This window comes from Scyliorhinus canicula, chromosome 2, assembly GCF_902713615.1.
Source record: "Scyliorhinus canicula chromosome 2, sScyCan1.1, whole genome shotgun sequence".
Classification (NCBI taxonomy): domain Eukaryota; kingdom Metazoa; phylum Chordata; class Chondrichthyes; order Carcharhiniformes; family Scyliorhinidae; genus Scyliorhinus; species Scyliorhinus canicula.
Genome location: NC_052147.1, coordinates 263,282,785 through 263,297,740, shown reverse-complemented (window position 1 = coordinate 263,297,740; position 14,956 = coordinate 263,282,785). Strand labels below are relative to the sequence as shown.

Below are 14,956 nucleotides of genomic sequence, written 5' to 3'. Positions count from 1 at the left end.
TAGTAAACACCCATTTCTTAAAGGTACTCTCACTACAGATATTTATATACACACCCATTTATAAACACCAATTTCTTAAAGGTACTCTCACATGACACTGGTAAAGCTTCTCTAGGTACGCAAAGAGAAAAAGATTAGTGAAGACAAAAGCAGGTGCCTTACATTCAGAAACAGAAGAATTTATAATGTTGAATAAAGAAAGAGCTGACCAACTAAGTGCATACTTTGGTTCTGTCCTCACAAAGGAAGGCGTAAACAACATACCCGAAATGTTGGGGAACACAGGGTTTAGTGAGAGGAAGGAACTGAAGGAAATCCGTATGAGTAGGGAAGTGGTGGTGGGGAAATTGATGGGATTGAAGGCTGATAAATCCCCATGGCCTGATAATCTACATCCCAGAGTACTTAAGGAAGTGACCATAGAAATATCAATAGAAATCCAATATTCTATAGATTCTGGAACAGTGCCTACAGATTGGAGGGTAGCTAGTGTAACTCAACTATTTAAAAAGGGAGGTGGAGACAAAATAGGAAATTATAGACCAGTTAGCCTGATGTGGACACTGGGGAAAATGCTGTGGTCCATTGTAAAAGATTTAATAACAGCACACTTGGGAAAGAACAGCAGGATCAAACCGAGCCAGCATGGATTTACAAAGAGGAAATCTACTGGAATTCATGAAGAATGTAACTAGTAGAGTTGACGTGGGGGAGCCAGTGGACGTGGTTTATTTGGACTTTCAGGAGGCTTTCAACAATGTCCCATATAAGAGATTAGTATGAAAATTAAAGCTTGGCAGTGGCGTAGTGCTATTGTCACTGGATTAGTAATCCAGAGACCCAGAGTCATGCTCTGGGGACCCGGGTTCAAATCCCACCATGACAGATGGTGAAATTTGAATTTAAAAAAAATCTGGAATTAAAAATCTAAATGGTGACCATGAAACCATTGCCGATTGTTGTAAAAACGCCATCTGATTCACTAATGTCCCTTAGGGAAGGAAATCTGTCAGCTTACCTGGTTTGGCCTACATGTGACTCCAGACTGACTGCAATGTGGTTGACTCTTAAATGGGAAATAAATGCTGGCCGAACCACATCCCATGGATGAATTAAAAACAAAATGAATAGAAAACTGGTTGGCAGACAGGAAACAAAGAGTAGGAATAAAGGTTTTTTTTTCCAAATGGAAAGCAGTGAATAGTGGGCTCCCCACTATCCCCAACAGGGATCAATCCTAGGACTCCAGCTATTTATAATATATATTCATGATTTAGATGAGGGAACTAAATGTAATATCCCCAAATTTGCAGATGATACATGCTGGGAGGAGGATGCAGAGATGCTTCAGTGTGATTTGGAGAAGTTGAGTGGGCAAATGCATGGCAGATGCAGTATAATGTGGATAAATGTGAGGTTATCCACTTTGGTAGCAAATACAGGAAGGCAGATTATTATCTGAATGGCTGTAGATTGAGAAAGCGGAATATGTAATAAGGCCTGGGTGTCCTTGCACACAAGTCGCTGAAAGTAAGCACACAGGTGCAGCAGGTGGCAAAGAAGGCAAATAGTATGTTGGCCTTCATAGCGAGAGGATACAGGCACAGGGAAAAATGAAATGAAAAATGAAATGAAAATCGCTTATTGTCACGAGTAGGCTTCAATGAAGTTACTGTGAAAAGTCCCTAGTCGCCACATTCCGGCGCCTGTCCGGGGAGGCTGGTACGGGATGTCTTGCTCCAATTATACAGGGCCTTGGTGATTGGATTGGATGTGTTTATTGTCACGTGTACCGAAGTACAGTGAAAATTATTTTTCTGTCTGCTGTTCAAACAGATCACTTAATCCATGAAAAGAAAAAAAAATACATAATAGGGCACCACAAGATACACAATGTAAATACATAGACACTGGCATCGAATGAAGCACACAGTAGTATTCGGGTCAGTCCATAGGGTATAGTAGGGTAGAGAATAGTAGGTGAGACCGCACCTGGAGTACTGTGTACAGTTTCGGCCACTCTATCTGAGAAAGAGTGTTCTTGCTGTAGAGGGAGTGCAGCGAAGGTTTAGCAGATTGATTCCTGTGATGGCGGATTTGACATATGAGGAGAGATTGGCCGGGATTCTCCCCTACCCGGCGGGGCGGGGGGGTCCTGGCGTGTCGGAGTGGCGTGAACCACTCCGGCGTCGGGCCGCCCCAAAGGTGCGGAATTCTCCGCGCCTTTAGGGGCCAAGCCCTCACATTGAGGGGCTAGGCCCGCGCCAGAGTGGTGCCCACTCCGCCGGCTGGCGTCAAAGTCCTTTGGTGCCACTCCAGCCGGGGCCGAAAGGACTTTGCAGGCCGGCGTAAGTCCGCGCATGCGCCAGAGCGTCAGCGGCTACTGACGTCATACCATGCGCAGGGTATGCAGGGTGAAGACCATGGCGAAGGCAGAAGAAAAAGAGTGCCCCCATGGCACAGGCCGGCCCGCCGATCGGTGGGCCCCGATCGCGAGCCAGGCCACCGTGGGGGCACACCCAGGGGTCAGATCGCCCCGCCCAGGACCCGGGAGCCCACCTGCACCGCCAATCCCGCCGGTCAGGTAGGTTGTTTAATCCACACCGGCGGGAGAGGCCTGTCAGAGGCGGGACTTCGGCCCATCGTGGGCCGGCGAATCGCTGTGGGGGGACCGCCGACCGGGGGTGCGGAGAATTTGGGACACGGCGGTGGCGGGATTAATGCCAGCCCCGGGGGGTCGGAGAATCCCGCCCATTGAGTCGGTTAGGATTATGTTCACTGGAGTTTAGAAGAATGTTTGACTTGTTGTCAAATGTACCGAGGTACAATGAAAAGTACTGTTCTATGTACAGATCAGACAGATTGTTCCATACATGAATAAACATAGGACATACATAAATGCACAATATAAATCCATGGACACAGGCATCGGGTGAATCATACGGAGTGTCGTACTATTCAGTAGAGGAGATGTGTGATGAAATCAGTTCAGTCCATAGGAGGGTCATTCAGGAGCCTGGTAACAGCAGGGAAGAAGTTGTTTTTGAACCTGTTAGTGCATGTTCTCAGACTTCCTGCCCGGTGGAAGAGATTGGAAGAGAAAATAACCTCGGTGGGAAGGGTCTTTGTTTATGCTACCCCCTTTCCCAAGGCAGCAGGAGTATAGACAGAGTTAATGAATGGGAGGTGGGTTTGGGTGATGAACTGGGCTGTGTTCATGACTCTGTAGTTTCTTACGGTCTTGGGCCGAGCAGTTGCCATACCAGGCTGTGATGCAGCCAGATAGGATGCTTTCTATGGTGCATCTGTACAATTGGTACAAGCCAATGTGAACATGCTAAATTTCCTGAGTTTCCTGAGGAAGTATAGGCGCTGTTGTGCTTTTTTGGTGGTAGCGTCGACGTGGGTGGACCAAGATGGATTGTTGGCGATGCGTGCACCTAGGAATTTGAAGCTGTCAACCATCTCCACCTCGACACCATCGATGCAGACAGGGGTGTGTACGATACTTTGCTTCCTGAAGTCGATGACCAGCTACTTAGTTTTGCTGAAGTTGAAGGAGAGATTGTTATCATTACACCTATCTCCCTCTATCTCCCTCCTGTTCTCTGACTGTGGAGGGATCTCATAGAAATCTATAAAATTCAAACAAGACTAGACAGGGTAGATGCAGGAAGAATGCTTCCAATGGCAGGGGAGCCCAGTTCGAGAGGTCACACGGGGGTAAACCATTTAGGACAGAGGTGTGGAGAAATTTCTTTAGCGAGAGAGTGGGGAGTGGGGAGCCTGTGGAACTCTCTACCACAGAAAGCAGTTGAAGCCGAAACATTGTATATTTTAAGAAGGAGTTTGGAGGGGTGACACGGGTGCGCAGTGGTTCAACCCCAGCCCCGGGTCACTGTCCGTGTGTAGTTTGCACATTCTCCCCATGTCTGCGTGGGTCTCACCCCACAACCCAAAGATGTGCAGGGTTGGAAGATTGGCCATGCTAAATTGCCCCTTAACTGAATTGGGCACTCTAAATTTATTTAAAAAAAGATATAACTCTTGGGAAAAAGGGACCAAAGGATATGGGGGAAGACAAGAACAGGTTACTGAGTGGATTGATCACCCTAACCCTAACCCTAACCCTAACCCTCGAATGAATGGGCGGCCCGGTGGCACACTGATTAGCTCCATTGCCTCTCAGCGCCAGAGACCCAGGTACAATTCTGGCCTTGGGTGACTGTCTGTGTGGAGTTTGTACGTTCTCCCAGTGTCTGTGGGTTTCCCCCCACAGTTGAAAGATGTGTGATTTAGGTGGATTGACCATGTTAAATTGCCCTTTAGTGTCCAGGATGTGCAGATTAGGTTATGGGGTCACGGGGAGAGGGAGGGTTGGATGCTGGATTGGACATGGTGGAGTGCTCAATCGAAGGGTCAGTGCAGACTCGATGGGCCGAATGGCCGCCTCCTGTACTGTAGGGATTCGGCAATTCTGAATGGCGGCGCTAACGCGAAGGTCCAAATGGCTAACTCCTGCTCCTATTTCTCTGTTTCAAGTAGTATGGGACTAAATTGGACAAGTCTTTCAGAGTGCCAGCACAGGTGTGACAGGCTGAGTGGCCTCAATCCTTCTATGTTACAAGATTCATTGATGCTGTGGCATGTTTCTGTTAATCGATGCTGCATTGAACAAGATTTCATGACTAATTGACCTTAAATATTTTCGTACTTTGGTGCATGTTAAAGTGAGTAACACACATATCATGCAATAATTAGGTGAGATCACGCATTTTAATGTTTGCCGACTCCAAAAATGTATATGTCAAAGCTGAGTCATCTGGAGTAAAAAAGTGAGAGAAACAGATTCTTGCATGAATCTTGTTTGCAGTGCAAGCATATCTCATTTTTCAGCACTGTTCAGAATATCTGTCCAAAGCAGTCAAGGTGGATTTGGATCATATTTGAGGAGGTGAATTTTGCTCAATTGGTGGAAAACCAGAACACCGGGTTAGGCACCGATTTTTTAAAAAATCCTTCATTAAAAATACAGCGTTAAATGTTATTTATTTTTGCAACTGTAGAGCTTTGTTGCAGATTTTCCACACAAGATAAATGCTTCCCCTCCCTGTATTTTATCAGTGAATGTGCAGCTCCGAGTAGCTCAGTCCTACCCTGTGGAGTTGTCAGTGGTGTTGCTCCAGAAAAGCACTCGAGCACAGTCTTAAGTTTATTTCTCATCTCACTGGCCGGGGGAGAGGATCGACAGGGGAATCCTTAGAGGATGCTCATCTGCACCTTTTATTGGTCTGCACATGGCGCTGGGAGGCAAAATATCTTGCGGAGAAAGTTGTCCATCTGTAGGATATGGCAGCCAGGCATTTTCACTCCCCAGAGTCAGTTAGTGGTGGGATACACAAAATGTAACCATTGTGAAAATTTAAGAAAGACTCGCATTTATACAGTAGCTTTCAAAACTGCACAGCATGCAAAATGGCTTCAAGAAGGGGAGTAGAGACAACCCTGGTAATTATAGACCTGTGAGCCTTACTTCGGTTGTGGGTAAAATGTTGGAAAAGGTTATAAGAGATAGGGTTTATAATCATCTTGAAAAGAACAAGTTGATTAGCGATAGTCAACACGGTTTTGTGAAGGGTAGGTCATGCCTCACAAACCTTATTGAGTTTTTTGAGAAGGTGACCAAACAGGTGGATGAGGGTAAAGCGGTTGATGTGGTGTATATGGATTTCAGTAAGGCGTTTGATAAGGTTCCACACGGTAGGCTATTGCAGAAAATAAGGAAGTATGGGATTGAAGGTGATTTAGCGGTTTGGATCAGTAATTGGCTAGCTGAAAGAAGACAGAGGGTGGTGGTTGATGGCAAATGTTCATCCTGGAGTTCAGTTACTAGTGGTGTACCGCAAGGATCTGTTTTGGGGCCACTGCTGTTTGTCATTTTTATAAATGACCTGGAAGAGGGTGTAGAAGGATGGGTTAGTAAATTTGCAGATGACACGAAGGTCAGTGGAGTTGTGGATAGTGCTGAAGGATGTTATAGGATACAGAGGGACATAGCTACGCTGCAGAGCTGGGCTGAGAGGTGGCAGATGGAGTTTAATGCGGAAAAGTGTGAGGTGGTTCACTTTGGAAGGAGTAACAGGAATGCAGAGTACTGGGCTAATGGCAAGATTCTTGGTAGTGTAGATGAACAGAGAGATCTCGGCATCCAGGTACATAAATCCCTGAAAGTTGCCACCCAGGTTAATAGGGCTGTTAAGAAGGCATATGGTGTGCTAGCCTTTATAAGCAGGGGGATTGAGTTTCGGAGCCATAAGGTCGTGCTGCAGCTGTACATAACTCTGGTGCGGCCGCACCTGGAGTACTGCGTGCAGTTCTGGTCACCACATTATAGGAAGGATGTGGAAGCTTTGGAAAGGGTTCAGAGGAGATTTACTAGGATGTTGCCTGGTATGGAGGGAAGGTCTTACGAGGAAAGGCTCAGGGACTTGAGGTTGTTTTCGTTAGAGAGGAGAAGGCTGAGAGGTGACTTAATAGAGACATATAAGATAGTCAGAGGGTTAGATAGGGTGGACAGTGAGAGTCTTTTTCCTCGGATGGTGATGACCAACACGAGAGGACATAGCTTTAAATTGAGGGGTGGTAGATATAGGACAGATGTCAGAGGCAGTTTCTTTACTCAGAGAGTAGTAGGGGTGTGGAACGCCCTGCCTGCAACAGTAGTAGACTCGCCAACTTTAAGGGCATTTAAGTGATCACTGGATAGACATTTGGATGAAAATGGAATAGTGTAGGTCAGATAGGCTTCAGATGGTTTCACAGGCCGGCGCAACATCGAGGGCCGAAGGGCCCGTACTGCGCTGTAATGTTCTATGTTCTATGTTCTAAGACCATTGCATCTCTCCACGGGGGCCAGAGCGCTGGGTCTGTGACTACTTTGTGAACCACCCTCAACTCACTCTGCCCCAATCCCCCTCCACCCCCCGTGCCGGGGGGGGGGGGGGGGGGGGGGGGGGAGGTGGGTGATTAAGTAAATGGGGGAGGGATGGTTGTGACCCGGGGGCACCCTCTTGGCACTTACCCTGGCAGCCCTGGTGAGGTCGTGCATCTTTTTCCGACATTGCTCTGCAGAGCGAGGGGTCTGCCCCACACCACTGACGGCAGCAGCCACCTCATGCCAGGCCTGGCGCACCGCGCTGGCAGGGTGGCAATGCCCTCTACGCGGGCAGATGATGCCCCTCCTTTGCTCGATTGATTCGAGCAGTGTCTCCACGTCAGCCTCCACGAATCGCGGGGCTGCTCTCCTGAGCTCCGACATCCTCGCCTACAGTTTCTGTGCTCGCCCACGCCTTTTTACGGCATCGGGCGGCGTCACGTGGGCGTGTTCATGTCGTCGTCGCGTTCCGGCGTGATCGCGCACGTGATTGACGCGGCCCCGTTTCTAGCACATTTCCCAGACGTGAATACGTCGGGAACTGGGCCGTGTCGGGCCATCGCAAAAGTCGGCTGTGAAAACGGCCGACTTCGCGATTTTCCGCGGGTGCGGAGAATCGCGCCCCACAAGTTATAGACCTCCATTTGGAAAAACATCCTTCCACTGCTACCCTCTGTCTTCTGTAGCCAAGCCAGTTCTGGTTCCATCCTGCTATTTCACACCTGACCCCATGTGATCTAATTGTTTGCACCAGCCTGCCATGAGGGACTTTATCAAATGCTTGACTAAAGTCTATGGAGACTACATCCACAGCCCTTCCCTCGTCAGTCATTTTTCTCACCTCCTCAAAAAATTCAATCAAATTAGTGAGACTTAACTTCCCTCATACATAACCATTCTGTCTGTCGCTAATAAGACCATTCACTTCCAAATGCGCACAGATTCTATCTCTGAGAATCTTTTCCAACAATTTCACTATCACTGACATCAAGCTCACTGGCCTATAATTACCCGGATTATCCTTGCAAACCTTCTTAAATAATGGTACAGTATTGGCTATCCTCCAATCCTCTGGGATCTCACCTGTGGCCAATGAGGACACAAAGATTTCTGTCAGAGGCCCAGCGATTTCATCTCTTGCCTCCCTCAGCAATCTATGATAGATGCCATTTCGCCATGGGGATTTATCTCAATGCTCTTTAACACACCTAACACTTCCTCCCTCGTAATAACTACCAGTTCTAAAGTGTTTACACATCCCTCTGAGAACCATCAATCAACATGTCCCTCTCCTTTGTGAATGCCGATACAAAATACTCATTAAGGACCTCACCTACTTCCTCGGGTTCTACACATAATTTCCCTCTTTTGTCCTTGAGTGGGCCAACTCTTTCTCTAGCTACCCTCTTGTTCCTAATATACGGATAAAATGCCTGCCTTTTAGAAGGACAAGCTGATTGTAATACATGTCAGCCACGCACACTGCTGGTCCCACTGTTTAGTGTGAAGCCAATCGGGAGTATTGTTAATATTTATTCATAGGATGTGGGCATCCTTGGCTAGGCCAGCACATCCCTAATTTCCCTTGAGAAGGTGGTGGTGGTGGTGCTTTCTGAAACCATTGCAGCCCATGTGGTGTAGGTACATCCACAGTGCTGTTAAGGAGGGAGTTCCAGGAGTTTGACACAGCGACAGTGAAGGAACAGTGATTTTCTTTCAGGATGGTGAGGGGAACCTCCAGATGGTGGTGGTTCCCATCTTTCTGCTGCCCTTGAACGTCTAGATGATAACTGCTGTGGGTTTGGAAGGTGTTGTTCAAGGAGCCTTGGTGAGCTCTTGCAGTGTATCTTGCAGATGGTACGCAATGCTGCCACTGTGCATCATTGGTGGAAGGAGTGGATATTTGTGGATGGGCAACCAATCAAGTGGACTGCTTTATCCTGGATGGTGTTGAGCTTCTTGACTGTTGGAGCTGCACTCATCCAGGCAAGTGGAGAGTAGTCCATCACACTCCTGACTTGTAGATGGTGGACAGACTTGGGGGAGTCAACAGGTGAGTCACTTGCCACAGGATTCCTAGCCTCTGGCCTGCTCTTGTAACCACGGTATTTGTATAGAACATAGAACAGTACAGCACAGAACAGGCCCTTCGGCCCTCGATGTTGTGCCGAGCCATGATCACCCTACTCAAACCCACGTATCCACCCTATACCCGTAACCCAATAACCCCCCCCTTAACCTTACTTTTTAGGACACTACGGGCAATTTAGCATGGCCAATCCACCTAACCCGCACATCTTTGGACTGTGGGAGGAAACCGGAGCACCCGGAGGAAACCCACGCACACACAGGGAGGACGTGCAGACTCCGCACAGACAGTGACCCAGCCGGGAATCGAACCTGGGACCCTGGAGCTGTGAAGCATTTATGCTAACCACCATGCTACCGTGCTGCCCCCTGGTCCAATTCAGTTTCTGCTCAATTGATGTTGGTCGTGGGGGGATTCAGCAACAGGAATACAAATTTTCACTGGGCTGGACCACACCACCATGTTCATGAACTGGCAACACAAATATTTCATGCAGCCTGCCTCAACAGAGGTGAATGCAGGCTAATTGCGTGACACAATCCCTGCACCTGAAAACAAACCTCATCAAATTGATCTCATCATTGTTTTGTGGAAGTGCCAATACATTGCTCATGCGGATACCACCTAAAAAAAGAAAGGAACTTATATTGGCCTCTATCTCTGTCATTGCCAAGGTGAACTATTGAATGCTTATGATTAGAACGGTTAGGCAATGTTTTATGATCCTGCAGCTCTGCATCATTAACTCATCATTAAACTCGCAGAAATTTTGGTTTCCCTACAGGAAAATGCATTTTGTTTTCTGTAAAACAACATGATTCCATTCAATATTTGTTTAAATATTCATTCTCGAGGTGTGGGCAAGGTTGGCACTTATTGTCCACTCTAGTTGCCTTGAAAAGGGCAAGGATGGGTTGCCTTCTTGGTGCAACTAATGGCTTGCGAGGTCATTTTGGAGAGCAAGTAGGAGTCAACCACAGCGGCGCACTTTGGGAGTCCCACTTTTGCCAGGCTGACAGATTCCCGTCCCTAAAGGACGTGGACCAGATGGGTTTTAACGTCATCCTGACGGCTTCATGGGCACCTTTTCTGGATTAATTCCTTCCTGACAAACTCCAGCTGAACGCTTGAGTGAACTTGGATGAACGATTGCGTTGCTGTCAGCTTTAAGTTGTAATTCCTGAGTGGTGCTTCCTCAGTTGGTTAGTCACTGGCGAGCAGCCGAGGTTCAACTATTTATAAATCTGTCTGCTTTGGGTGATTGTTTTTGTAATGGAAAGCACTTAAGCTCCATTTCCAGCACTTTATTTCAATGACTGGGTGCTTAAGGTTGCCACCTTCTGCCAAATCCAAAACTAGACTGGGTGTGGGACAGGAGCACAATCGTTGCTTGAAATCTGCTTTGATGCTGGTGAAGAAATCTATCAAAACCTACTGAATCATCATAATAAAAGCAAGATACTGCGGATGCTGGAATCTGAAACTAGAACAGAAACATGCTGGAAAATCTTAGTCCTTATAACTCTTCAGAATCGTATGGACTCGAAGCGCTAACACTATTTTCTCTCTCCTCACATGTTTCCAGACCTGCTGAGATTTTCCAGTATTTTTCTGATTTTGCACTGATTCATCGTCATACTTTGTCCAGTGATGATTTTATGGAGATGCCACTCTCCTTTTCCTAGAGCTCTTACTATACCATTAGAATTTCGAAATAGCTATTAATTCCATAGTTATTGCTCTCATAGGATCATAGAATGGTGCAGAACAGAAGGAGAACATTCGGCCCATGAGAGTCTGTGTCGGTTCTTTCAGCCAGTTATTTCAGATAGCAATCCAGTCTGTCCCATTCCTTGGCTCTTTCGCAATGTCTTGAAGGATAGACCATGGGCAGGATTCTCCGTCCCGCCAGACACGTTTTCTGGCACAGCGCCCCCCGCTGGCAGCGGAATCCTCCCTCCCGGCAGCTGGAGAATGGGGTTTCCCATTGTGGCCACCCACACGCCGTCGGGAAATGCGCGGGTGCGAGTGTGCTGCCGGCGAAGTGGAAGATCCTGCCGACAGAGAATCCCACCCCATAAATTATCTCTGACTTCATGGGCGGAATTCTCTGAAAATGGGGCTATGACCCACGCTCGCTAGGAAACGTGCGTGAATCACTCTGGAATTTCCTGGAGAAAGTCCAGAGTGATTCTCCATTTTGAAGGGAGCCAGCAGGGTCCTGGAGTGCTCCACGCAGCTCCGGCTGCCGATATGGGGCCCTGCACTTCCGGCCGCGGGTCCTCTCATGCGTGCGGTGGCTCAGCACAACATGGTGGACCCACACAGCAAGTCGGCCCCAACAATATAGATTCCCCCCAGATGACGTGCGCCCGCCGATTGGTGGTCCCCGATCGCGAGCCTGGCCATCCTGGAGGCCCCCTCCCATGATGGATCCCCCCACCCCCCCACCAAGGCATCCGCGGACTGGGACCGCAGCCGCCACTCCGAGCTCCCGCCGGGTGGAACTATGAGGGAACTTGGCCAGCTGCCGGCTCAGAATCACCACGGGGCCTCTTACAATGGCCCCCGCCCGGCGCTGCGTCGACCGCGTGCGCGCGATTGGCGGTGATTCTCCGGACCTCGGAGAATCGCGGGAAGGCATCAGAGCTGATCGTGGGTCTGACGCCCCAGTCACCGCTCCCGTGCCAACCGCAATTTCGGCGCGGAGGCTCGGTGAGTCCCGCCTATTATCATTGGTGATGTTTATTTTATTCTCATTGAGAATTCCCACATGTTACTGAGGGTGACAGCAGAATAATGTCTAATTTGTATTTTCATTACACTTTACAGAGAGCTGACGTGTTTTAAGCTTTAAGCCGGAGAGTCTGTTTTGTGAATGTCTTAACTGTAATGCTCGAACTGATAATTTTAGTAAAAATAAGTCAATGCCAACATGGTTCACTGGACACCTCTCAAGTTGTAATCATTAGGGATCTATTTAGGAGCAGGACGATCACAAGCACTTAATGCTGCACCTGTTTATTCTTTTAAGAACGAGTTACATAAAAGTACCTTTCACTTTTTAACTAAATTGAATGAATAAATATGAGTGAGACTCAATTGACCTGTTAAATGATCCTGATGGGCAGCATGGTAGTGCAGTGATTAGCACTGTTGCTTCACAGTTTCAGGGTCCCAGGTTCAATTCCCAGCTTGGGTCACTGTCTGTGCAGAGTCTGCACATCCTCCCCGTGTGAGCGTGGGTTTCCTCCGGGTGCACCGGTTTCCTCCCACAGTCCAAAGATGTGCAGGTTAGGTGGATTGGCCATGATAAATTGCCCTTAGAGTCCAAAATTGCCCTTAGTGTTGGGTGGAGTTACTGGGTTATGGGGATAGGGTGGAGGTGTTGACCTTGGGGAGGGTGCTCTTTCCATGAGCCGGTGCAGACTTGATGGGCCGAATGGCCTCCTTCTGCACTGTAAATTCTGTGATATTTTCTGATAATTGATTTTGTTCAAGGTTTAAAGCCGTGAAAACAGTGTACGGATTTTGAGCATGATCTCAGTGACGTTCTTTGCTGTTTTCCTCACTCTCGGTTAATTCTTTTCATTAGGAAGTCCAGTGGCAACTCTTCTTCCAGTCTCGGTGATATGGTGTCTGGTACGTGGCGTTCTCCCTCCCCTTCTGCAGGTGAATTTGTTCTTGCTAATTAAATCACACCTGGAGTATTCGACTTGCAATTGCTCAACTGACTTTAACTCTGTAGGTATTTTAGGGTATTCCGAGAATACCTGATCTCCGTGTGTATTGCATGGCAGAGCAAGTTACAGCTTACAGAGTTCAGAAAGCATCATAAACCATGAGAGTGAAACTCGAGTGGCTTATCTGTGATTTCTGAACCTGAAGAACTCTTATATGTGTATATAATGAGTTTCTTGCTGCTTCACTGATATAAGGATACTGTTCGGTAGAGTGGGTGTGACTGAAAGTAGATCCGGCCCAAAGTGGATGCCAAGCTTGTCTGATCCAAATCGCTGTGTCATTGCATCCTCCGTCTTGTTTTTTTTTGCCTTGTTGAGTGCTATACCACTGAGGTTTCTACAAAAACGAACAACCCAGATATATGTATGAATAATATGAAAACATTCTATGCATTGTTTCTGTAATATAATTATTTGCAATTATTGCGCAATGAGTTTTATTTGAGATCATGCATATTTTGACAGCTGGAGCGACCTTTTTGTAATTGAATACAGTGATATCCAGGACTAGACCATTTGTTCTTAATAAATGTATGTTTTCCTTTGCAGCAAAACAGAAGCAAAAAGTGGTGAGTGTGTTTTTCATCCTCTTGTTTTCATTGCTCCCGACATGATGGCCAGTCCTGCGCCAGGCTATCGCCATCATTGGGATTGTCTGATTCACTCCGTTGTAATAATGAGAGCTGAGTGTATTTTCCACATTATTAGATTGTAAGCCTATTGGAGCGAATGAACTTTTGTCGAATTTCTACACCCCTGTCTCAGACTTTTGATAAAAAACTTTGAATTTATTTTGATGCACTGCTTTTTGCTCTCCAGCCATTTGACATTGGAGGGATTTGACATTGTTGGGTGGGGAGGGGAATAGATCTGGCATGGGAGACTTAAACTTTCCCTGCAGGACCTGAAGGCTCTGCCTGGCCTCACAGGAGAGTTAAAAATTGTAACAACTTAAATTTTTGGGCCTATTCTGGTCGTGAAGCCTCTTCCCACTTTGTTGGCCTGGTCAGAAAATTACAACCATTTCCCCAAACCCACTGGCTGGTTAATGACAATATTGGACGCCACCTTGCATTTAAAGAATGACATAACTGATTTCAGGTGTCCTTCCTTCCAGTTCATGGCCAATCCATCTGCTGGCTTGTAATGCTTTTCACAGTAACTTAATTGAAACCTACTTGTGTCAAAAAGCGGTTATTATTATTATTATTACCTAACCCGCACATCTTTGGACTGTGGGAGGAAACTGGAGCACCTGGAGGAATCCCATGGAGACACAGACAGAATCAACTATCAGTTACAATATGGTGCAGAGTATTGTGATCTGAAGTTGTATATATTAGTCACGACAATGCTGCTTCTATATTAATTAAATGTCTTAAATATTTGCTTCCTTGATTGACTGCAAGGATCAAGAAAAGAGAGTGTTGCAATTTTAGGTTTTTATAGAATTAGTTCTCACAACTCTTTCCCAGTAGTGAACAAAATTGAAAAGGTAGTCAAGATTAACTTTGCACTCTAGTGGGGCAGGGTGAGAAATTGGATAGTTTTTTTGGGTATGTGGATCACTATTTGCAAACTTGCTGCGCCTGTTTAGATTGAGATGAGCGACACACAAACTTGGGCCTCACAGCACCTGGGACCCAGGTTTAATTCCAGCCTTGGGTGACTGTGTGGAATCTGCATGTTCTCCCTGTGTCTGCATGGGTTTCCTCCAGGTGCTCCGTGTTTCCTCCCACAGTCCAAAGGTGTGCAGGATAAGGTAATAATAATAATAACCGCTTATTGACACAAGTAGGCTTCAATGAAGTGACTGTGAAAAGCCCATAGTCGCCACATTCCGGTGCCTGTTTGTGGAGGCCAGTACGGGAATTGAACCCACGCTGCCGGCGTTCTGCATGACAAGCTAGCAGGTGGATTGGCCATGATCAATGTGCAGGGTTACTGGGATAGAGCAGGGGAGTGGGCCAAGGTAGGGTGCTCTTTCGATGGGTTGGTGCAGACTCAACAGTCCAAATGGCCTACTGTACTGTCGGGATTCCGTAGGGATTCTCGGAAACTTTGTGTTCCCACCTCATCATTTGCTGGTGCACCTCCAGCGCTGCCCTCTGTCTCCTAATGCTGACATCAAGCTCTGGACAAGAAAGACATCCTAGCAAAGTTGTTTTCAGACCAACTAGTACAACCATC

At 47.2% G+C, this 14,956-nt stretch overlaps 1 protein-coding gene across 6 annotated transcripts in view; it reads left to right on the top strand.

The window, feature by feature from the left end:
- Positions 1-14,956, top strand: part of cacnb4a (calcium channel, voltage-dependent, beta 4a subunit) — a 403,331-nt gene that overhangs the window by 278,572 nt on the left and 109,803 nt on the right. For 5 of the 6 annotated variants that reach the window (XM_038790022.1, XM_038790026.1, XM_038790025.1 and 2 more), the window contains 2 exons: positions 12,619-12,695; positions 13,316-13,335. In XM_038790022.1, the coding sequence (XP_038645950.1) occupies positions 12,619-12,695; positions 13,316-13,335 (97 nt within the window). The remainder of the gene's footprint in view (positions 1-12,618; positions 12,696-13,315; positions 13,336-14,956) is intronic. The other variant, XM_038790023.1, reaches the window with a different exon arrangement.